The sequence below is a fragment of the Coregonus lavaretus genome (assembly GCF_964263955.1).
Source record: "Coregonus lavaretus genome assembly, chromosome: 26".
Lineage (NCBI taxonomy): Eukaryota > Metazoa > Chordata > Actinopteri > Salmoniformes > Salmonidae > Coregonus > Coregonus lavaretus.
Window position 1 is genome coordinate 30,481,926 of NC_140013.1, and position 25,421 is coordinate 30,507,346.

General features: G+C 46.8%; 1 protein-coding gene across 1 annotated transcript in view; it reads left to right on the forward strand.

Annotated features, from left to right (window-relative positions):
* Positions 1 to 25,421, forward strand: part of LOC311102116 (RNA-binding protein Musashi homolog 2-like) — a 252,440-nt gene that overhangs the window by 203,419 nt on the left and 23,600 nt on the right. Inside the window, exons 9-10 of the mRNA XM_084143348.1 lie at positions 4,806 to 4,920; positions 11,066 to 11,144. Coding sequence (XP_083999474.1) covers positions 4,806 to 4,920; positions 11,066 to 11,144 — 194 coding nt within the window. The remainder of the gene's footprint in view (positions 1 to 4,805; positions 4,921 to 11,065; positions 11,145 to 25,421) is intronic.

The following is a 25,421-nucleotide window of genomic DNA, read 5'->3' on the forward strand; positions in this document are numbered from 1 at the left end:
TCTGTATTTTCACGCAATTGCATAGCCTATAGAAATGTTGTGCAACATGAACTCGTGGGCTCTCATGAAGTGTTTTGATTAGAGTTTTGATTACATTTGCATTGATGTCAGAGTGATTAGAGGGACAATAGAGTGCTGAGTACCAGGCAGTTAACAAGTTTGGTAGGCTACTAATGACCATCAGCAGCATCAGAGCTTGGAGAAGCCTAATTGCCGTGACTAAATGGTCACGTGGAATTTGACTGCCTTCATGACTCGTGACCACTGGTGTGGTGGTAATACGGTCACTGTAACAGCCCCACCTCCACCCCCTCACACCTTACTCCCCCACACCATTAGCCCAGGCCCCCTTCATATTTTCATTAAAAGCTGAAGGACCTCATCAGCACTCGTTGAAACCTGAGCCATCCATGTAATTAGTTAAGTAATAACAGGGAAGCGCTCGTCAGGCCTCTTAACTAACGGGCCCTGGCCCCACCGCTCCGTTTGCCCACTAAGCCCGCACCTCTCTTCACCCACCTGATGGTGATATAATTATAGACAGCCACATCCCCTCTGTTTTAGGACCAATGTGTTTAATTAAAGAGGATGAAGGTTAGCATGGCCTCTAGCATAGCTTATGTCTGCTCTGGCTTTGTTTTGTTTTGTTTACAATGTATTGATTGAAGGCTAATGACGATACTGGCATAGCCATTGAAACAAATCAATTGACCTTAATAACACAATGGCCTTGGTGTGTTCTAGGATGCTTTTGATAGCTCTAGCATAAAAGCAATAAGTGTTATGTTAGGAGGATGGAATGTCAGTCAGCACAGCGGTTTGTGTGTGTGTGTGTGTAGAGATGGGGGGTGCAAATATGAATGGCAGCACAAGCGGTGGAGGTGTGTGTGTGTGTTGAGGTAATAGTGCCCTGGGGTGGAAGCGGTTGTGTGATGAGAACCAGACGAGAGAGAGAGAGACAGAGAGGGAGACAGAGAGACAGACAAAGCGTGGAGACGGAGAGAGATGAGAACATTTGGCAAACTTTACCTGGAGACGCAGCAGCCCTGCTCACTTCAGCAAACAAACAGACAGACATAAAACAACAAGCTAATTTCAGCTGGTGGGGGGGAACGCTAGGATCCCCCTTCTGTTCTTCATTTAGCCCAAAATGAAAGATGTGAGGTTAGATGGCCTTCTAGGTGCTCCACCAGATGGCGCTACTCTGAAAGCCCTGTGTGAGATGGGGTCAACACTTCCATATTCCTTTCATGTATTTCAGTGCCTATGTATTGTACTGTACTGTATGTTCATCTCAAGTACAGGAAGACGATTTTTCACGTATGACTGATGTGTGTCTTGTTGTCTGTCCTGAAACCTCTGACACTTGCCATATTCCTTGAATGTATTCAATGTCAAATCAAATCAAATCAAATTGTATTGGCCACATGCGCCAAATACAACAGGTGCAGACATTACAGTGAAATGCTTACTTACAGCCCTTAACCAACAGTGCATTTATTTTTAATAAAAAAGTAAAATAAAACAACAACAAAAAAGTGTTGAGAAAAAAAGAGCAGAAGTAAAATAAAATAACAGTAGGGAGGCTATATATACAGGGGGGTACCGGTGCAGAGTCAATGTGCGGGGGCACCGGCTAGTTGAGGTAGTTGAAGTAATATGTACATGTGGGTAGAGTTAAAGTGACTATGCATAAATAATTAACAGAGTAGCAGCAGCGTATAAAGATGGGGTGGGGGGGCAGTGCATATAGTCAGGGTAGCCATGATTAGCTGTTCAGGAGTCTTATGGCTTGGGGGTAGAAGCTGTTGAGAAGTCTTTTGGACCTAGACTTGGCACTCGGGTACCGCTTGCCGTGCGGTAGCAGAGAGAACAGTCTATGACTAGGGTGGCTGGAGCCTTTGACAATTTTTAGGGCCTTCCTTTGACACCGCCTGGTATAGAGGTCCTGGATGGCAGGAAGCTTAGCCCCAGTGATGTACTGGGCCGTACGCACTACCCTCTGTAGTGTCTTGCGGTCAGAGGCCAAGCAGTTGCCATACCAGGCGGTGATGCAACCAGTCAGGATGCTCTCGATGGTGCAGCTGTATAATTTTTTGAGGATCTGAGGACCCATGCCGAATCTTTTCAGTCTCCTGAGGGGGAATAGGCTTTGTCGTGCCCTCTTCACGACTGTCTTGGTGTGTTTGGACCATGATAGTTCGTTGGTGATGTGGACACCAAGGAACTTGAAGCTCTCAACCTGTTCCACTACAGCCCCGTCGATGAGAATGGGGGCGTGCTCGGTCCTCCTCTTTTTTTTCCTGTTGTCCACAATCATCTCCTTTGTCTTGGTCACGTTGAGGGAGAGGTTGTTATCCTGGCACCACACGGCCAGGTCTCTGACCTCCTCCCTATAGGCTGTCTCATCGTTGTCGGTGATCAGGCCTACCACTGTTGTGTCGTCTGCAAACTTAATGATGGTGTTGGAGTCGTGCCTGGCCATGCAGTCATGGGTGAACAGGGAGTACAGGAGGGGACTGAGCACGCACCCCTGAGGGGCCCCCGTGTTGAGGATCAGTGTGGCAGATGTGGTGTTACCTACCCTTACCACCTGGGGGCGGCCCGTCAGGAAGTCCAGGATCCAGTTGCAGAGGGAGGTGTTTAGTCCCAGGATCCTTAGCTTAGTGATGAGCTTTGAGGGCACTATGGTGTTGAATGCTGAGCTGTAGTCAATGAATAGCATTCTCACGTAGGTGTTCCTCTTGTCCAGGTGGGAAAGGGCAGTGTGGAGTGCAATAGAGATTGCATCATCTGTGGATCTGTTGGGGCGGTATGCAAATTGGAGTGGGTCTAGGGTTTCTGGGATAATGGTGTTGATGTGAGCCATGACCAGCCTTTCAAAGCACTTCATGGCTACAGACGTCAGTGCTACGGGTCGGTAGTCATTTAGGCAGGTTATCTTAGTGTCCTTGGGCACGGGGACTATGGTGGTCTGCTTGAAACATGTTGGTATTACAGACTCAGTCAGGGACATGTTGAAAATGTCAGTGAAGACACTTGCCAGTTGGTCAGCACATGCTCGGAGTACACGTCCTGGTAATCCGTCTGGCCCTGCGGCCTTGTGAATGTTGACCTGCTTAAAAGTCTTACTCACATCGGCTACGGAGAGCGTGATCACATAGTCATCCGGAACAGCTGGTGCTGTCATGCATGCTTCAGTGTTGCTTACCTCGAAGCGAGCATAGAAGTGGTTTAGCTCGTCTGGTAGGCTTGTGTCACTGGGAAGCTCGCGGCTGTGCTTCCCTTTGTAGTCTGTAATAGTTTTCAAGCCCTGCCACATCCGACGAGCGTCAGAGCCGGTGTAGTACGATTCAATCTTAGTCCTGTATTGACTCTTTGCCTGTTTGATGGTTCGTCGGAGGGCATAGCGCGATTTCTTATAAGCGTCCGGGTTAGAGTCCCGCTCCTTGAAAGCGGCAGCTCTACCCTTTAGCTCAGTGCGGATGTTTCCTGTAATCCATGGCTTCTGGTTGGGGTATGTACGTACGGTCACTGTGGGGACGACATCATCGATGCACTTATTGATGAAGCCAGTGACTGATGTGGTGTACTCCTCAATGCTATCTGAAGAATCCCAGAACATGTTCCAGTCTGTGCTAGCAAAACAGTCCTGTATCTTAGCATCTGCGTCATCTGACCACTTTTTTATTAACCGAGTCACTGGTGCTTCCTGCTTTAGTTTTTGCTTATAAGCAGGAATCAGGAGGATAGAGTTATGGTCAGATTTGCCAAATGGAGGGCGAGGGAGAGCTTTTTATGCGTCTCTGTGTGTGGAGTAAAGGTGGTCTAGAGTTTTTTTCCTCTGGTTGCACATTTAACATGCTGGTAGAAATTAGGTAGAACGGATTTAAGTTTCCCTGCATTAAAGTCACCGGCCACTAGGAGCGCTGCCTCTGGATGAGCGTTTTCCTGTTGACTTATGGCCTTATACAGCTCATTCAGTGCAATCTTAATGCCAGCATTGGTTTGTGGTGGTAAATAGACAGCTATGAAAAATATAGATGAAAACTCTCTTGGTAAATAGTGTGGTCTACAGCTTATCATAAGATACTCTACCTCAGGCGAGCAAAACCTCGAGACTTCCTTAGTATTTGATTTTGTGCACCAGCTGTTGTTTACAAATATACACAGACCGCCACCCCTTGTCTTACCGGAGTCAGCCGTTCTATCTTGCCGATGTAGCCTATAGCCCGCTAGCTGTATGTTATCCATGTCGTCGTTCAGCCACGACTCGGTGAAACATAAGATATTACAGTTTTTAATGTCCCGTTGGTAGGATAACCGTAATCTTAGGTCATCCAATTTATTTTCCAATGATTGAAGATTGGCTAATAGGATTGATGGGAGCGGCAGTTTACTCGCTCGCCGTCGGATCCTTACAAGGCACCCTGACCTACGTCCACGATATCTCTGTCTCTTTCTCATGCGAATGACGGAGATTTGGGCCTTGTCGGGTGTCTGTAGGATATCCTTCGCGGCCGCCTCGTTGAAGAAAAATTATTCGTCCAATACGAGGTGAGTAATCGCTGTCCTGATATCCAGAAGCTCTTTTTGGTTATAAGAGACGATGGCAGAAACATTATGTACAAAATAAATTACAAATAACGCGGAAAATCACACATAATAGTTGGTTAGAGGGCTGTAAAACGGCAGCCATCTTCTCCGGCGCCGAAGTGATGTCTATCTATGTATTGTCTATGTTCATCCTGTGTACTGTGAGAGGCCTTGTCACTGATGTGCATCTGGTTGTGTCCTGTCCACAGGTAGAATGCAAGAAGGCCCAGCCCAAGGAGGTGATGTTCCCGCCGGGTACGCGAGGCAGGGCCAGGGGCCTGCCCTACACCATGGACGCCTTCATGCTGGGGATGGGCATGCTGAGTGAGTACACTTGGATTGGTGTAAGACATATTTTCTGAATGAATGGGGCCCTATGGTAATATTGACAAAACACAATATGGCAATTAGCAAAAGTAGCCCACCAACTTTTCCAAAGTGACCCTTCCAAGACTTTGACATTACCATTGTTTCTAACGCTCTGGCAGGACAGGAAGGGCACTCTGACTGACACTGACTAGCTGTGTCTCCCTCCACCACTGACATGTCCTCTCACACTCTCTGATTCCAACACCAACACTAATCCAGATTGTGACTCAAATGTGCTAGTGATTTCAACCTGACACTGAGACACTCAGCTCCTACAAGTTCGCTGCCACTTACAAACATCAGCTAGACTAGAACTCATTCAAGGAAATGCTGCCAGCAATGGTCTGCTGGAGACTCTTCCGTCACCTTCCTCCCCCTTCACAACGACACAAAGACCCCTTCCCTCACAGCCGTTCACAAAGCATGTTCCCCCATTTTCTGTAGATTTGACAAGGAAAAGACAGGAAACAAGGATTTTGAGAAGGCTCCCCTACCCCGTTCTACCCCCCCCCCCCTTCTCCCTCTTTCCTCAGAGCTTCAGCCCAGCGTTAGTGACAAGTGATAATTACTGTTAGATTGATCGTCTGCTCAAAGTAACTGAAGCAAATAAATCGTTTGATGCTGGGTGCTGAATCCGAATGACGGCTAATGGAAGCTGCAGGATAGGTCGCCCTGCCCATAATTTGGCTTGATGAAGCATCCTGATAGGGGCTTGCGTGAAATATTCTATTGATATTCAGACAGTCTCGTTACCACACCCACTGCCGCAAACCCCCATTCTCCCAGCCTCCAAATTCATCCAAGCAGGGCTATGCATTACAGAAGTAAATGAAGAGGAAAATTGAAGTAATGTTAAATTATAAATGTATGATTTCATCTGCCAGACCTCAAGATTGCTGAATAATAGGGTATGGATATCACAGGGTTTTTACTGTTGAGGGGATGAGAGGAGAGGAGGGCTTGTCTCCTACTATAGTTCATCTTCATCAACACCGTTCATCTTCATCAACACCATTCATTCTCCAACTACACCACCACAAACCTCTAGCTTCTGTTCCTGAAATCTGCTGGAGGCACCAAACTCTAACTGAGTTGTGTCAATTGCTCTACAGGTGGCTGTGTTATTGTCAATTCCCTGTCAACAGACATGTTTTAGAGCAGGGTTCTCCAACCCTGTTCCTGGAGAGCTATCCTCCTGTAGGTTTTCGCTCCAACTCTAATTTAGAGCACCTAATTCTAATAATTAGCTGGATGATAAGGTGAATCAGGTTAGTTACAACTGGGGTTGGAGTGAAAACCTACAGGAAGATAGCTCTCCAGGAACAGGGTTGGAGAGCCCTGTTTTCGAATAATATGAAGACGCTCCACAAGAATTTGGTGAACTTATTCAGATTTATCGCCTATCAACTTGGCCAAATGTGGAGCGAATGGGAAGAGTGCATAGAAGAGGAGAGGAGGAGGAGAGAAATGTGAGTAGCAGTGAAGGAGAGGATGGAGAGAAGAGAGAGGGAGTATGAACTGAACTGCCAAGTTCTCTTCGACACTCCTTATCTAAATGAAATTGGAAAAGCAGGACAGCGAAACATTCCGTTCGCTAATTTGCATACAAAAATCAACAAGGCTTATTATTTAAGGAACCCTAATTCCTTACGTGCCTAAATCTCATTAACCCCCCCTCTGTTCGCTTCTTTGTTTACCACACCTAATCGAGCCATTTATCTTTATTGCGTTAGGGCCTGCTTGTATGTTTGCTGAAATTATTACACATTTAAAGCCCTGCGCAGAGTGTGGCTTTACCAGATGCATAATTGATTTTAAAGTGAATCTGAACTGTTGAGCCTTAAAATAGGTACATTAGTATGCATATTAATGCATGGGCCCTGAGGCTCTGAGGCAGCCAGTGGGGCCAGATACAGTGACAGCTTTTATTTACTGAGGGTATACACAGAGAGATATGGAGGAGAGGAGAGAGGGAAGACGCGAGAGACTGAGGAGAGGAGCCCACCCCAGAAAAAATGTCTGACGAATAATTTCCTATCTGCTGTGTGTGTGTGTGCGTGCATTCATGCGTGCTGGCGGTCTTGTTGGCCGCTGCCTACTCCATGCCTCGTCTCGACAGCCCCCCCTCCCCCCCTCTCCTCTTCTCGATCCCCCTGTTTCCATGTTTCCATCCCCTCATGTTGAGCCTCTTGTCTGGATGTCTTTGTCTATCCTCGCTCCGCCTCCTGGAGGAAAGCAGAAGCACACAGTGATGCTCTCACCTGCTAGTGTTAGGCACAGCGAAGTGCCGACACACACACACACACACACACACTCTCTTCTCATATCAGCCCAACTCTATTGTTGTGCAAAGAGCTTGTTCAACCACCTGGAAAAAAATGTAATTGTTGCTTTCCAATATGCACAACAAGGATGTGATGACTGAGGAGTAAATGTGTGTAAATGTAAAGGGTGGAGCGTCTGTGTGTGTTAGTTTGATTATGCAGGCCTGTGTAGATGTGTTCTAGTGCATTCATATGGCTTTGTAATTCATAAGTAGCCTATCATATGCAGACAGCAGAGCTGAGGAGGAGAGAATTAAAGTGTGTGTGAGTGTATGTGTTACATCTGTATGTCTCTAGAGACAATGGAATATGACTAAGGGGGTGCGTGAGTGCCTGCAAATGTGTGTGTTAATGCCGGTTTCTGTGTGTGTTCGTGCAGACAACAGCAAGAACTGATAGACTGAGTTGAGGACAGACCTTGAGGCTGCATGACAGTTACCGGCTGACAACATTTCATGACCGCCACAGCCCTAGCTGGGCTGTTGTTTGTTCTGCTGACGAGGCATGGCTACCCCCAACACACACACACACACACACACACACACTCGAACCCTGAGTTGCTGGCTTGCCTCTGTGTTAATCCCCCACAGTCAATAGAGCCCCACCAAACACACACACACACTCTCTTTCTCCACAACCTGTTTAAATGTCAGAGGAAAAGCCCATGTCATGTATATTTAGCATCAGCCTCTGGCATTTACTTTTTAAGAGGAAACGTAAACAGTGCCTGGGTACCAGTGGCAGTCGGTGCCGTTTAAGATGAGCATTATCTTATTTCTATTACAGCATATTGGATGATTGTCATTCATATTCCATTCACCCAGTACAGTGTAACATCGATAGGTTTAGGCTACTACATGACACTCAAATCTTCCCTATACCGATCATGAGGTTGCTACAACCTAGCCTATGAATTAAAGTTTACAACGTAGGTGCACACAGGTCGAGATACCATTTTTTGGTGACAGACAGTGACACATGGACAGACAATGACACATTCAATACCACCTTGCACACTCTTGCCTGCATCTAGCTGATATAGGGTGTAATCATTAGTCCAACAGTTGCAAAAAATAGTTTCTTTTGGACAAATTCAGGTATGTTTATCCCTGTTTCATTCCGTTTGCTTCCGTTTAAGAAACGTTTTTCAACAGAATCGGCAGAATGAATACACCCCTGATCACACATAAACACAGTTCACCTTCTCGCATCTATGCGCTCTCCTCCTCTCACCTTTTCCCTTTGCTTGTGGACTTCAATGTACAACACATCAGCTGTATGTGACCAGGCGAAAAAACCTTTCCAAGCCAAACCATATCATAACCGCTACACACAGCCTACATCGTTGTCACCATATTAGCTAAATTAACGTCATAGTCAACATAGGTAATTAGAACTAACTCATTAGTAAACCTGCTACAATAATGCAATAACATTACAGTGTACAGTCAGTAAGCATTTTACACCGGCGGGCCCCGGTGGCAATAAATTAGTAAAACCAAAAGCGTACCTTGACTTCCAGTGTTGTGTTGGATAGTCATAGGCAGCTAGCTAACATAGCATCCCTCAGTTTGAGCAGGGTGTTTCAGTAGGCTAAACTAGCTAGCTGCATTTGCTAGCTAATTAAGTGAAAGTGAAAATGACTAAATATATCTCTCTCTCTCTTTCTTGCTTCTCATTCATTTTTGAAGAAATGTATTTGTTCAAAACTGTTAAACTATTGTCTTTCTCTTTGAGTCATCTACTCAACACATTTAATGCACTGCAGTGCTAGCTAGCTGTAGCTTATGCTTTCAGTACTAGATTCATTCTCTGATCCTTTGATTGGGTGGACAACATGTCAGTTCATGCTGCAAGAGCTCTGATAGGTTGAAGGACGTCCTCTGGAAGTTGTCATAATTACTGTGTAAGTCTATGGAAAGGGGTGATAACCATGAGCCTCCTAGGTTTTGTATTGAAGTCAAAGTACCCAGAGGAGGACGGAAGCTAGCTGTCCTCTGGCTACACCATGGTGCTACCCTACAGAGTGCTGTTGAGGCTACTGTAGACCTTCATTGCAAAATAGTGTGTTTTAATAAATTATTTGGTGACATGAATATATTTAGTATAGTTTTATCTAAAAAGGATAACTTTTTAAATGTTTCACTTTTTATTTTTATGAAATTCACTGAGGAGGATGGTCCTTCCCTTCCTCCTCTGAGGAGCCTCCACTGCTAGGTACTGACGTAGTACTGACGCTAGTGTAGAGGCCACGGTCAGTAAACATAGCATAGCATTCCACAGGTAAAAGAGCAACTGCTCATTTGGCCCTGGTCACAGTTAAACAACACATCACATGTAAGAATGTAGTTGCAGTTGCTAGTAAAAAAAAAAAGCTTCATAGCCTTCTTGAAATATACACACACAAAAAAGAAATGGAACACATTCAGTATATAAAGATATAGATGTTGTCAGTAAAGCTCACTGTGATCAGTAAGTGCCAATTTAGGGTCCAATATCTCTCTGGGCCAGTGAGAAGGAAACCAGGTCTGGGATGGAGGAAATGAGGTCACTCAGCTTGAGCTGTATGAACGATATTTCCATTATAAATGTAATCGAGTCCAATGTGTGTCAGAACCTAGTAGTAACCACTACATTGCATTTATCTCTAAGACTCTCTCTATCGCCATTTCTCTCTCTCTCTCTCTCCCTCTCTCTCTCTCTCTCTCTCTCTCTCTCTCTCTCTCTCTCTCTCTCTCTCTCTCTCTCTCACTATTTCTATCTGTCTCTCTCTCACACAAACACATACAAACGCACACACGCACAAAATGTGCAAGTAAACTGCTGTTGTTGTTTGTGAGCAGCAATAGGGCACTATAGCAGGATTTAAACAACAGCTCATCTGCCTTCAAGTGTCCAATGAGACCCAGTTGGACTGTGACAGCTCCTGCCTCCAATCTGGCAACCGTACAGAGCAGCATGTGTGTTGGGTCCCATCCCACTTTATTTTCCTCTTATCTTCCACCGTGACCAGGATGTGCTCCAACGGATCCAGCATGGCAAACACTCACTCACTCATTCACACACACACACCCTTGAAACAGTCACGGCTCAATCGGAAGCTATGAAATAAGAGACTGGGGGAGCTAAAGGAGCACTTCTGCCTCAGCAAAGATGGCACAATTTAACAGATTGCAAGTATATTCCCAAATAGCAGACTCAGTTTCTTTTTCGCCACTTTTGGAGTTACTTTTTACAATCACTCGATCAAATTTCCCCTCGCCTGTTCCGTCTGTGGTATCTCTGCAGGTATTACCGCCCGCCCTGCGCACCGCGGTAGCCTCACACCTCAGAAAGACCCTGCGTCTCTCTAATCCATAATGTCCTTGCACAAATCTCATCCACTCATTGTCTTGCAGCACCGTGTCGTTCATGATCGATTAGCCGGGGCTCTAAAAGAAAGGTTATCCATCAATGACAGTGTAGAGGGGACAAAAAACCTGGACAGATCCAGACACCCTGTTGCCATGTAACCCTGGGAGCCAGCGAGGGGACGAGGGGACGTCTGGGAGGAGGAGGCTGGAGAGCATGACAGGCTGAGACTGGGACACTTCTGATGCTCATCAACTGAGCCTCATGACTCATCTGCTATCTAGTGCCAGCAGCAGGGTTGCGTGTGTGTGTGGTGTATGGTGTTTGTGTGTGTGGGGTGTTTGTGTGTGTTGTGTGTGTCTAAAGTGATGGGAGGCTAAGATGGTTTAACACAACTCCTGATTGTCCGCTCTCTCTCCCCCTAGGTTACCCAAACATTGTAGCAACGTACGGCCGTGGATACACTGGTTTTGCCCCGAGCTACAGCTACCAATTCCCTGGTAAGTTCCATCTTGTTAGGCACTGTGTGCTTCTCTGCCTGCCTGCTGGGGTGGGGTAATGGACCCCCCTGTTGGCTCACAAACACAAACACACACAGACCCCACTCCCTGCATGACGAGATGCTCCACGATTATCTAGCCTGCAGGGAATTCAAATACACATATACAGGAGGGGAACTAGCAGTGTTTCAATGTGGAGTTGTTTTTCTTATGGATGGTCAATTTAGTAATTGAAACCTATTTTTCAAATAGGAGTCAGGTAATGTTTGTTTAGATACTGTGATGAGGTGTGAATGAAGGAGTCAGGCGCAGGAGGTAAAACACTGAAGTCCAGAGTTTATTCCGTTTACATAAATAAAACGCACCCAGCGTCAAAACGAAACTATCACAAGGGAAATATTCCACCTTGGCAATAACAAATGGAAGAGTAGCTCAACCGAGCTACTTGCTCTCACAATGAAACAATCACTCACAAAGACAAGGAGAACAGAGGGAACACTTATACACATACTAATTAAGGGAATGAGCACCAGGTGTGTGTGATTGACAAGACAAGACAAGTGGAGTGATGAGAATGGGATCGGCAGTAGCTAGTAAGCCGGTGACGACGAATGCCGAAACCTGCCCGAACAAGGAGGGGAGGCAGCCTCGGCGGAAGTCGTGACAGTACCCCCCCCCCCCCCCCCTTGACGCGCGGCTCTAGCAGTGCGCCGACCCCGGCCTCAGGGATAGCCAGGAGGACGCGGAGCAGGGTGAGTCGGATGGCGACGGTGGAAATCCCTCAACAGGGAGGACAGACCGTACCCCTCCCACTCCACGAGAAACTGAAGGCCCCCCACCCGACGCCTCGAATCCAGTATGGAAGGACCGAGTACGCCGGGGCCCCCTCGATGTCCAGAGGAGGTGGAGGAACCTCCCGCACCTCAGACTCCTGGAGCGGAACAGCTACCACCGGCCTGAGGAGAGACACATGAAACGAGGGGTTAATACGGTAATCAGGGGGGAGTAACAACCTGTATGTAACCTCGTTTATCCTCAGGACTTTAAACAGCCCCACAAACCGTGGGCTCAGCTTCCGGCAGGGCAGGCGGAGGGGTAGATTCTGGGTCGAGAGCCAGACCCGATCCCCCGGTACGAAAACCGGGGCCTCCCTGCGTTGGCGGTCAGCCTTCGCCTTCTGACGATGCACGGCGCGTTGGAGGTGAACGTGGGCAGTGTCCCAAGTCTCCTCTGTGCGCCGAAATCAGTCATCCACCGCAGGAGCCTCGTTCTGGCTCTGGTGCCACGGTGCCAGGACCGGTTAGTAACCCAAAACACATTGGAAGGGTGTTAGGTTAGTGTAGGAGTGGTGGAGAAAGTTCTGAGCGTATTCTGCCCATGGCAGGAACACCGACCACTCCCCCGGCCGGTCCTGACAGTAGGTCCGCAGGAACCTAACCACATCTTGATTCAACCTTTCCACCTGCCCATTACTCTCGGGGTGAAATCCAGAGGTCAGGCTGACTGAGACCCCCAGACATTCCATGAACGCCTTCCAGACTCTAGATGTGTACTGGGGACCTCGGTCGGACACTATATCCTCTGTTACCCCGTAGTGCCGGAAGACGTGAGTAAACAGAGCCTCCGCAGTTTGTAGGGGAGACCGGGCAGAGGAAGGAGGCGGCAGGACTTCGAAAAGCGATCCACAACGACCAGGATAGTGGTGTTACCTTGGGAGAGGGGAAGATCAGTAAGAAAATCAATACTAAGGTGAGACCATGGTCGTTGTGGAACTGGTAAAGGTTGTAGCTTAACCTCTGGGAGGTGCCTAGGTGCCTTACTCTGGGCGCACACTGAGCAGGAGGAAACATACACCCTCACGTCCTTAGCCAAGGTAGGCCACCAGTACTTCTCGTCAGGCAGCGCATTGTACGACCGATACCTGGATGACCAGAGGAGGGTGACGTGTGTGCCCAGTAGATCAGACGATCATGGATAACGCAGGCACGTACTGCAGCCCAGCTGGACACTGCGGTGGAGATGGATCTGTGCGTAATGCCTGCGCTATATCCGCATCCATCGCCCATACTACCGGCGCCACAATGCATGAGGCCGGGAGTATGGGGGTGTTGTCTCTGGGCCTCTCCTCTGTGTCATACAGCCGAGACAATGCGTCTGCCTTCACGTTCTTCGTACCCGGAATGTATGAGAGTGTGAAATCAAACCGGGTGAAGAAGAGGGCCCACCTGGCCTGGCGAGGATTCAGCCTCCTCGCTGCCCGAATGTACTCCAGGTTACGGTGGTCTGTCCGGACGAGGTAAGGGTGTTTCGCCCCTTCGAGCCAATGCCTCCACACCGTCAAAGCTCGGACAACAGCCAGCAGCTCCCGATCACCAACGCCGTAGTTCTGCTCCGCCAAGCTGAGCTTCTTCGAAAAAAAGGCACAGGGGCGGAGCTTGGGTGGCGTGCCTGAGCGTTGGGATAAGACAGCGCCTATCCCTACCTCGGACGCATCCTCCTCAACTACGAATGGTAGTGATGGATCGAGGTGAGCCAGTACCGGGGCGGAGGTGAACAGACCCCGCAATCTACTGAAGGCCAAATCAGCCTCAGCAGACCAGCGGAGCCGGGATGGCCCACCCTTCAACAAGGAGGTAATGGTAGCTGCGACCTTGCCAAAGCCCCGAATAAACCTCTGATAGTAGTTGGAAAAGCCAAGGAAGCGCTCCTTCACCGTGGTTGGAGTTGGCCAATTACGCACGGCTGAAATGCGATCTCCCTCCATCTCCACACCTGTGGTAGTAATGCGGTATCTGAGGAAGGAGATTGACTGCTGGAAAAACTCATACTTCTCTGCCTTGGCATAAAGATAATTTTCCAGCAGTCGGACCAGTACCTTGCGAACCAGGGACACATGCTCGGCGCGCGTAGAGGAATACACCAGGATGTCATCGATGTAGACCACCACACCGCGACCAAGCATGTCCCGAAACACCTCGTTCACAAAGGACTGGAAAACGGATGGAGCATTCATCAAACCGTAGGGCATCACCAGGTATTCATAATGCCCCGAGGTTGTGCTGAATGCTGTTTTCCACTCATCCCCTTCCTGAATACGCACCAGGTTGTAGGCACTCCTGAGGTCTAATTTGGTGAAAAAACGGTCCCCATGCATTGACTCAATCACTGAAGGAATGAGGGGAAGAGGATAACTAAATCGTACCGTCACCTTATTCAGTGGTCGATAATCAATGCACGGGCGTAAACCGCAATCTTTCTTCTTCACAAAAAAGAAACTTGAGGAAGCAGGTGAAGTGGAGGGACGTATATACCACTGGCGCAGGGACTAGGTGACGTATGTTTCCATAGCCTCCGTTTCAGCCTGCGACAGGGGATACACATGACTCCTGGGAGGTACAGCGTCTACCCGAAGGTTTATCGTGTAATCTCCCTCCCGATGGTAATTTAGTCGCTTGGGTCTTGGAAAACGCGAGCGCCAGATCATGGTGTTCGGGGGGAATGCGCACGGTGGGAGTACCGTTTGGACTTTCCACCGTGGTCGCACCAACGGAAACACCTAGACACCTACCCGGACACTCACGCGACCACCCCGTAAGAACCCTCTGCGGCCATGAAAAATTGGGGTTGTGAAGGGCTAACCACGGAATACCTAAGACTACAGGGTAAGCAGGAGACTCAATAATCAAAAAAGTGATCTGCTCAACATGCGTCTCCTGTGTAATCATGGTGACTGGTACAGTAACCTCCTTAACCAACCCGGACCCTAATGGTCGACTATCAAGTGCTCTGATGGGGAGTGGAATGGATAGGGGAACCAATGAAATGCCTTGATGGCGTGCAAATGCCCTGTCCATAAAGTTCCCAGCTGCGCCTGAATCGACTAGCGCCTTACACTGGGAGACTACCAGGTGATCCGGAAAGGAGTTGCGCCGCAAAGGGCTCTGAACAAGTTTGGGTGTTCGTTACCTGGGGTGATGCGTGAGTACCCTGCCTACCGCCTCCAGAACCAAAGGAACGTTGACTGTGACGTGAGGTGGATTGTCCCTTCGTGCCACCAGAGTGGCACTGTCGCTGTCCTCCTGCGCTCTCTCGACCGGCGGCTCCCCCCAGCTCCATCTGCTCGGGGTCAGAGTCGTCCGGAGTAGGAACGGGCAGACCCCTACCAGGACGTCCTCTGGCTGCTAGCAGATTGTCCAGCCGAATGGCCTTGTCCACCAGTTGGGAGAACAATAGCATGGCATCATGGCAGGCTAGCTCCCGTCGGACGTCCTCCCTTAGGTGGCACCGGAAATGGTCGATCAGGGCACGCTCGTTCCACCCGGACCCCGCTGCCAGCGTCCGGAACTCCGGAAAAATACAGCTCTAGTTGGAGCAGAAATCCCTTACATCGCGCTGCCGTCCCATCAAACGCCGGTGGCCGGGATATGTTGATCCCTCCAGGGGCTGGGGTGTAGGTGGCTGGATCCGGTTGACCAGCTGGTCTCGATAGATTGGGTCCTCTCCACTCCAGGTGTTGTACTACCTGAAGAACCCGATCCATCGCTTCCCCCAAGCTGGCCAGCATCGAGGAATGCTCCTGGATCCTTGCCACAACTCCAGGCATGCGGTCTTTTCCTGCTGACTCCATTCAGCGGGTGAGTGATTCTGTGATGAGGTGTGAATGAAGGAGTCAGGCGCAGGAGGTAAAACACCGAAGTCGAGTTTATTCCGTTTACATAAATAAAACACACCCAGCGTCAAAACGAAACTATCACAAGGGAAATATTCCACCTTGGCAATAACAAATGGAAGAGTAGCTCAACCGAGCTACTCGCTCTCACAATGAAACAATCACTCACAAAGACAAGGGGAACATAGGGAACACTTATACACATACTAATTAGGGGAATGAGCACCAGGTCTGTGTGATTGACAAGACAAGACATGACAAGTGGAGTGATGAGAATGGGATCGGCAGTAGCTAGTAAGCCGGTGACGACGAACGCCGAAACCTGCCCGAACAAGAAGGGGAGGCAGCCTCGGCGGAAGTCGTGACAGATACAGTATGATGCACCAGTGTACTCTACTAATGATGACAATGTAGGTGATCTGCTGGGATCTTTGGTGATTTAACTTCAATTGCCGAATATTGCCGAAACAGATGAATAAATTAATGGAGGGAATTAATAATGAATGGTGTAAATTGTTTTCCCCACCCCCAAAAAGTATTTCAAAAAATAAATCATTATAATTTCAACAAAAACATTTTATTTTACTCAAACCATGTGTTTGACACCCCTGGATTAAAACATACAGTGGGGAAAAAAGTATTTAGTCAGCCACCAATTGTGCAAGTTCTCCCACTTAAAAAGATGAGAGAGGCCTGTAATTGTCATCATAGGTACACGTCAACTATGACAGACAAAATGAGGAAAAAAAATCCAGAAAATCACATTGTAGGATTTTTTATGAATTTATTTGCAAATTATGGTGGAAAATAAGTATTTGGTCAATAACAAAAGTTTCTCAATACTTTGTTATATACCCTTTGTTGGAAATGACACAGGTCAAACGTTTTCTGTAAGTCTTCACAAGGTTTTCACACACTGTTGCTGGTATTTGGCCCATTCCTCCATGCAGATCTCCTCTAGAGCAGTGATGTTTTGGGGCTGTCGCTGGGCAACACGGACTTTCAACTCCCTCCAAAGATTTTCTATGGGGTTGAGATCTGGAGACTGGCTAGGCCACTCCAGGACCTTGAAATGCTTCTTACGAAGCCACTCCTTCGTTGCCCGGGCGGTGTGTTTGGGATCATTGTCATGCTGAAAGACCCAGCCACGTTTCATCTTCAAAGCCCTTGTTGATGGAAGAAGGTTTTCACTCAAAATCTCACGATACATGGCCCCATTCATTCTTTCCTTTACACGGATCAGTCGTCCTGGTCCCTTTGCAGAAAAACAGCCCCAAAGCATGATGTTTCCACCTCCATGCTTCACAGTAGGTATGGTGTTCTTTGGATGCAACTCAGCATTCTTTGTCCTCCAAACACGACGAGTTGAGTTTTTACCAAAAAGTTCTATTTTGGTTTCATCTGACCATATGACATTCTCCCAATCCTCTTCTGGATCATCCAAATGCACTCTAGCAAACTTCAGACGGGCCTGGACATGTACTGGCTTAAGCAGGGGGACACGTCTGGCACTGCAGGATTTGAGTCCCTGGCGGCGTAGTGACTAAATACTTTTTTCCCCCACTGTATCGTTCCTTCAGGCGTTTCTCTACTATGTACACACCGGAACCTTCATGTCATACTGTATGCCTTTAATTTGAGTCTTCATTACATGAATCAGAGGATGAAATGCCAGGTTAGCTCTCTCTAATCCATACAGACCATACACATGACTCCCATGGTGATGCCCTAGAACATGCTTCCTCCCCTCCCTCCCTCCCTCCCTCCCTCCACTCCCTACTCTCCCTCCCTCTTCTCCCTCCCCCTCCCCTCCCTCCCCTCCCTCCTCCCCATCCACTCCCTACTCTCCCTCCTCCTCCCCTTGGCCAGCCACAGCCCCAGCCCCAGCCCTGCTTCCAATGTTGGCACTAGTTAAAAGGTAGGGAGGAGGTCTGATTGCTCTGAGGTAAACTTTGCTGCCTTCCTTTAATCCGCTGGCTCTGTCTGTAAAAATGATCTTGCCACAGCACCAGGCAAAATGTGGCCCTTTTTTGTCCCTGTGATTTTCAGATACTGTAGTGCCAAACGACCTTGGTATCGGACATGTAAGGTGAAAATAATTTTTTCCCCTCCTTGTCGCGTCGGGGGATTTAGCATAAGCTCACTCTGCTTGGGAGGTTAAAAATTGACTGTTGAAAAGGAGAGGAGAAGCGTTGCCCGCAATCCTCACAGGAGACAGCTACAGAGGAGGTCAAATGGAGGTGTGTGTGCGTGCGCGTGCGTGCGAGGTGATTTTACCATGGTTTATTTTTCATCTCACACCTCTCCTGATTCAAATTTTTTTTTATAGAATGTTTCCTGCATTATGGCTATTGTAAAGTGTGTGTGCACATTGCTACAATAAGGATAATGAGACAACAGTGTTTACAATTCGTGCTGCGTGCCTTTTTGTATTTTCTTAATTTTTTCCCGCTACATTCCCCCTTTGACTGTCACAGCCAGTTCTAAGAAAACAGCCATTTTAGTGGGATTGCATGATGTGGCAATAACATTTCTATTTCAATTCTTTACTGGTTCAAATGGGCCTGGTGTGAGACTGTTCCCGAAACAAGAAACACTTGAAGTGAATATCACGGCGTCTCTGTCTGTATGCTCTCTCTCCTCTCACCTTCACAGCAGCCAATCGTCTCGTTGTTTTTGTCACACCCCATTTCTGGCGTCTGACGTGCCTGCCGCTGATGAGAGCTGAAGGATGCGGGGGCGGTGAATTCCAAGGTCACAGCCTCTTAGAGCACTTCCTGTGCCCTGGCTGTGTAATAACGCTGCCTCATCCCTCGCTCCTCTCCTCCATTTACCTGGCTCTCCTTTAAGGGGGAAGGGAATTTATGCTTGACTTTTGATTAGAGCCTAATCAGTTATGCAAAGGGGGACCATCAAGAGGTTTGCCCCCATCAACCTCAAACACACACACATGCAACGCCCACATACAGTGGGGAGAACAATTATTTGATACACTGCCGATTTTGCAGGTTTTCCTACTTACAAAGCATGTATAGGTCTGTAGTTTTTATCATAGGTACAATTCAACTGTGAGAGACGGAATCTAAAACAAAAATCCAGAAAATCACATTGTATGATTTTTAAGTAATTAATTTGCATTTTATTGCATGACATAAGTATTTGATACATCAGAAAAGCAGAACTTAATATTTGGTACAGAAACCTTTGTTTGCAATTACAGAGATCATACGTTTCCTGTAGGTCTTGACCAGGTTTGCACACACTGCAGCAGGGATTTTGACCCACTCCTCCATACAGACCTTCTCCAGATCCTTCAGGTTTCGGGGCTGTCGCTGGGCAATACGGACTTTCAGCTCCCTCCAAAGATTTTCTATTGGGTTCAGGTCTGGAGACTGGCTAGGCCACTCCAGGACCTTGAGATGCTTCTTACGGAGCCACTCCTTAGTTGCCCTGGCTGTGTGTTTCAGGTCGTTGTCATGCTGGAAGACCCAGCCACGACCCATCTTCAATGCTCTTACTGAGGGAAGGAGGTTGTTGGCCAAGATCTCGCGATACATGGCCCCATCCATCCTCCCCTCAATACGGTGCAGTCGTCCTGTCCCCTTTGCAGAAAAGCATCCCCAAAGAATGATGTTTCCACCTCCATGCTTCACGGTTGGGATGGTGTTCTTGGGGTTGTAATCATCTTTCTTCTTCCTCCAAACACGGAGAGTGGAGTTTAGACCAAAAAGCTCAATTTTTGTCTCATCAGACCACATGACCTTCTCCCATTCCTCCTCTGGATCATCCAGATGGTCATTGGCAAACTTCAGACGGGCCTGAACATGCGATGGCTTGAGCAGGGGGACCTTGCGTGCGCTGTAGGATTTTAATCCATGACGGCGTAGTGTGTTACTAATGGTTTTCTTTGAGACTGTGGTCCCAGCTCTCTTCAGGTCATTGACCAGGTCCTGCCGTGTAGTTCTGGGCTGATCCCTCTCCTTCCTCATGATCATTGATGCCCCACGAGGTGAGATCTTGCATGGAGCCCCAGACCGAGGGTGATTGACCGTCATCTTGAACTTCTTCCATTTTCTAATAATTGCGCCAACAGTTGTTGCCTTCTCACCAAGCTGCTTGCCTATTGTCCTGTAGCCCATCCCAGCCTTGTGCAGGTCTACAATTTTATCCCTGATGTCCTTACACAGCTCTCTGGTCTTGGCCATTGTGGAGAGGTTGGAGTCCGTTTGATTGAGTGTGTGGACAGGTGTCTTTTATACAGGTAACGAGTTCAAACAGGTGCAGTTAATCCAGGTAATGAGTGGAGAACAGGAGGGCTTCTTAAAGAAAAACTAACAGGTCTGTGAGAGCCGGAATTCTTACTGGTTGGTATGTGATCAAATACTTATGTCATGCAATAAAATGCAAATGAATTACTTAAAAATCATACAATGTGATTTTCTGGATTTTTGTTTTAGATTCCGTCTCTCACAGTTGAAGTGTACCTATGATAAAAATGACAGACCTCTATATGCTTTGTAAATAGGAAAACCTGCAAAATCGGCAGTGTATCAAATACTTGTTCTCCCCACTGTATACACACACACCCGGGGCCCCACCACCTGAATTCGGACAGCTACAGGCTGGGGCTAAGGGAGATAGAAACCAAACAAACGAAAAATAAAACACCTTTGTTGCCCCTCTGTTTCTCTTTGCTTTCTGGCCTGGCCATGGCCATCGAGAGAGTGAAATACCTGCAGAGTTCTGTTTAACTACCAGAACCATGCTGGGCTCGCAGGTCTGTCTGTCTGTCTGTTTTCCCCAAATCACTAGGATGGACAGAGAGGGAGAGAGAGATGGAGGGAGATGAAGAGAGAGAGAGAGAGAAGGGATGGGAAAAAAGAAACTCACATTCAAGGTCAACAAATGCGGCATCAGCAAAGAGACCTGCTCCGACTCAGTCATCAGTTAGACAGCCAAGATCATGGATCGTAAAAAACTGAAAGGGTGCCTATAAACTTAGAAAGAGCACATTCTACATTGTCACCTCACTCAAAATGTCCTCTTTTTTGGGCGGCTAAAACCATAATTTGTTCAAACAGTAAAGTGCATTATCCTCATGATTCCTGTAATGAAAGTGTCTGCCTGCCGCTGTGCCTGTGGCCTCGCTGGGGCCTGCTGTTATGATGAGCGAGCCACTCCTCTCCCCCCATGGGTTTGAGAGAAAAATGCGTTCTGATCGTATAACATTTAAAACTGCAATTGGAAAGTAATAAAGGAAAATATATATTTTTTAAAAGGATATGTATGTATATATATATATATATATATATATATATATATATACAGTGGGGAAAAAAAGTATTTAGTCAGCCACCAATTGTGCAAGTTCTCCCACTTAAAAAGATGAGAGAGGCCTGTAATTTTCATCATAGGTACACGTCAACTATGACAGACAAATTGAGCATTTTTTTCTCTCCAGAAAATCACATTGTAGGATTTTTAATGAATTTATTTGCAAATTATGGTGGAAAATAAGTATTTGGTCACCTACAAACAAGCAAGATTTCTGGCTCTCACAGACCTGTAACTTCTTCTTTAAGAGGCTCCTCTGTCCTCCACTCGTTACCTGTATTAATGGCACCTGTTTGAACTTGTTATCAATATAAAAGACACCTGTCCACAACCTCAAACAGTCACACTCCAAACTCCACTATGGCCAAGACCAAAGAGCTGTCAAAGGACACCAGAAACAAAATTGTAGACCTGCACCAGGCTGGGAAGACTGAATCTGCAATAGGTAAGCAGCTTGGTTTGAAGAAATCAACTGTGGGAGCAATTATTAGGAAATGGAAGACATACAAGACCACTGATAATCTCCCTCGATCTGGGGCTCCACGCAAGATCTCACCCCGTGGGGTCAAAATGATCACAAGAACGGTGAGCAAAAATCCCAGAACCACACGGGGGGACCTAGTGAATGACCTGCAGAGAGCTGGGACCAAAGTAACAAAGCCTACCATCAGTAACACACTACGCCACCAGGGACTCAAATCCTGCAGTGCCAGACGTGTCCCCCTGCTTAAGCCAGTACATGTCCAGGCCCGTCTGAAGTTTGCTAGAGTGCATTTGGATGATCCAGAATAGGATTGGGAGAATGTCATATGGTCAGATGAAACCAAAATATAACTTTTTGGTAAAAACTCAACTTGTCGTGTTTGGAGGACAAAGAATGCTGAGTTGCATCCAAAGAACACCATACCTACTGTGAAGCATGGGGGTGGAAACATCATGCTTTGGGGCTGTTTTTCTGCAAAGGGACCAGGACGACTGATCCGTGTAAAGGAAAGAATGAATGGGGCCATGTATCGTGAGATTTTGAGTGAAAACCTCCTTCCATCAGCAAGGGCATTGAAGATGAAACGTGGCTGGGTCTTTCAGCATGACAATGATCCCAAACACACCGCCCGGGCAATGAAGGAGTGGCTTCGTAAGAAGCATTTCAAGGTCCTGGAGGTCTCCAGATCTCAACCCCATAGAAAATCTTTGGAGGGAGTTGAAAGTCTGTGTTGCCCAGCGACAGCCCCAAAACATCACTGCTCTAGAGGAGATCTGCATGGAGGAATGGGCCAAAATACCAGCAACAGTGTGTGAAAACCTTGTGAAGACTTACAGAAAACGTTTGACCTGTGTCATTGCCAACAAAGGATATATAACAAAGTATTGAGAAACTTTTGTTATTGACCAAATACTTATTTTCCACCATAATTTGCAAATAAATTCATAAAAAATCCTACAATGTGATTTTCTGGATTTTTTTTCTCATTTTGTCTGTCATAGTTGACGTGTACCTATGATGAAAATTACAGGCCTCTCTCATCTTTTTAAGTGGGAGAACTTGCACAATTGGTGGCTGACTAAATACTTTTTTCCCCCACTGTTTTAAGAGCATGTGACAAATCATGTGACACTTAGATTGCACACATGTGCAGTGGGGAGAACAAGTATTTGATACACTGCCGATTTAGCAGGTTTTCCTACTTACAAAGCATGTAGACGTCTGTAATTTTTTATCATAGGTACACTTCAACTGTGAGAGACGGAATCTAAAACAAAAATCCAGAAAATCGCATTGTATGATTTTTAAGTAATTAATTTGCATTTTATTGCATGACATAAGTATTTGATCACCTACCAACCAGTAAGAATTCCGGCTCTCACAGACCTGTTAGTTTTTCTTTAAGAAGCCCTCCTGTTCTCCACTCATTACCTGGATTAACTGCACCTGTTTGAACTCGTTACCTGTATAAAAGACACCTGTCCACACACTCAATCAAACGGACTCCAACCTCTCCACAATGGCCAAGACCAGAGAGCTGTGTAAGGACATCAGGGATAAAATTGTAGACCTGCACAAGGCTGGGATGGGCTACAGGACAATAGGCAAGCAGCTTGGTGAGAAGGCAACAACTGTTGGCGCAATTATTAGAAAATGGAAGAAGTTCAAGATGACGGTCAATCACCCTCGGTCTGGGGCTCCATGCAAGATCTCACCTCGTGGGGCATCAATGATCATGAGGAAGGAGAGGGATCAGCCCAGAACTACACGGCAGGACCTGGTCAATGACCTGAAGAGAGCTGGGACCACAGTCTCAAAGAAAACCATTAGTAACACACTACGCCGTCATGCATTAAAATCCTGCAGTGCACGCAAGGTACCCCTGCTCAAGCCAGCGCATGTCCAGGCCCGTCTGAAGTTTGCCAATGACCATCTGGATGATCCAGAGGAGGAATGGGAGAAGGTCATGTGGTCTGATGAGACAAAAATTGAGCTTTTTGGTCTAAACTCCACTCGCCGTGTTTGCAGGAAGAAGAAGGATGAGTACAACCCCAAGAACACCATCCCAACCGTGAAGCATGGAGGTGGAAACATCATTCTTTGGGGATGCTTTTCTGCAAAGGGGACAGGACGACTGCACCGTATTGAGGGGAGGATGGATGGGGCCATGTATCGCGAGATCTTGGCCAACAACCTCATGGCTTGGTTTTTGCTCTGACATGCACTGTCAACTGTGGGACCTTATATAGACAGGTGTGTGCCTTTATAAATCATGTCCAATCAATTGAATTTACCACAGGTGGACTCCAATCAAGTTGTAGAAACATCTCAAGGATGATCAATGGAAACAGGATGCACCTCATGCTCAATTTCGAGTCTCATAGCAAAGGGTCTGAATACTTATGTAAATAAGGTATTTTTTTTTATTTTTATTTTTTATACATTTGCAAAAATAAGGCTGTAACGTAACAAAATATGGATACTTTCCATATAATTTAGCCAAATTAGTCATATAATTTGCTGTAATATAGATTCTGCCTCTTCTGGAGGATAAAATTGGAACAGCCAACTCTGTATAGCTTCATTTAAAAATAAGGATACTTTAAACAGGGTTCCATTGTCAATCCACCGGAAATTGATAGTTTTAATCTGTATAACAGCAAAGAGACCCCTTTTAAACATCGGATGTGACTCTCTTAGTAGCCTACTGCAAAACCAGTTTGGATTTAGATATAGTTTTGGTATAATAGAAGCTTTAAGAGAGAGGTTTAATGCCGTGATATTTTTTTAGCCCTCCAAACTCATATTCATTATATATATATACCCATTTAACTTTATCTGGTTTTCCATTCCAAATAAAATGATATATTTGTTGCTTTTACTTGAAAAAACATTATCCTGGAGTCAGTAGAGCCATGAATAGATAAACTGGGATATCACTAGAGAATGAATCAGTGTAATTTTCCCATAGATGGACAGGTGTTTCCCGTTCCATGGTTTCAAGGTTTCAAGGTCCTATCTACACTACATGACCAAACGTATGTGGACACCTGCTCATCAAACATCTCATTCCAAAATCATGGGCATTAATATGGAGTTGGTCCCCCCTTTGCTGCTCCACTCTTCTGGGAAGGCTTTCCACTAGATGTTGGAACATTGCTGCGGGGACTTGCTTCCATTCAGCCTCAAGAGCATTAGTGAGGTTGGGCACTGATGTTGGGTGATTATGCCTGCAGTTGGGGTTTCAATTCATCCCAAAGATGTTCGATGGGGTTGAGGCCAGGGCTCTGTGCAGGCCAGTCAAGTTCTTACACACCGATCTTGACAAACCATTTCTGAAACAGGAAAGGGCCTTCCCCAAACTGTTAACACAAAGTTGGAAGCACAGAATCGTCTAGAATGTCATTGTATGCTGTAGCGTTAAGATTTCCCTTCACTGGAACTAAGGGGCCTAGCCCGAACCATGACAAACAGCCCCAGACCATTATTCCTCCTCCACCAAACTTTACAGTTGGCACTATGCATTGGGGCAGGTAGCATTCTCCTGGCATCTACCGAACCCAGATTCGTCCCTCGGACTGCCAGATGGTGAAGCGTGATTCATCACTCCAGAGAACGCGTTTACACTGCTTCACAGTCCATTGACGGCGAGCTTTACACCACTTGCATGGCTGTGTGCTCAATTTTATACACCTGTCAGCAACAGGTGTGGCTGAAATAGCCAAATCCACTCATTTGAAGGGGTGTCCACATACTGTTGTGTATATATAGTGTATCTTGAATCATGCATTCCT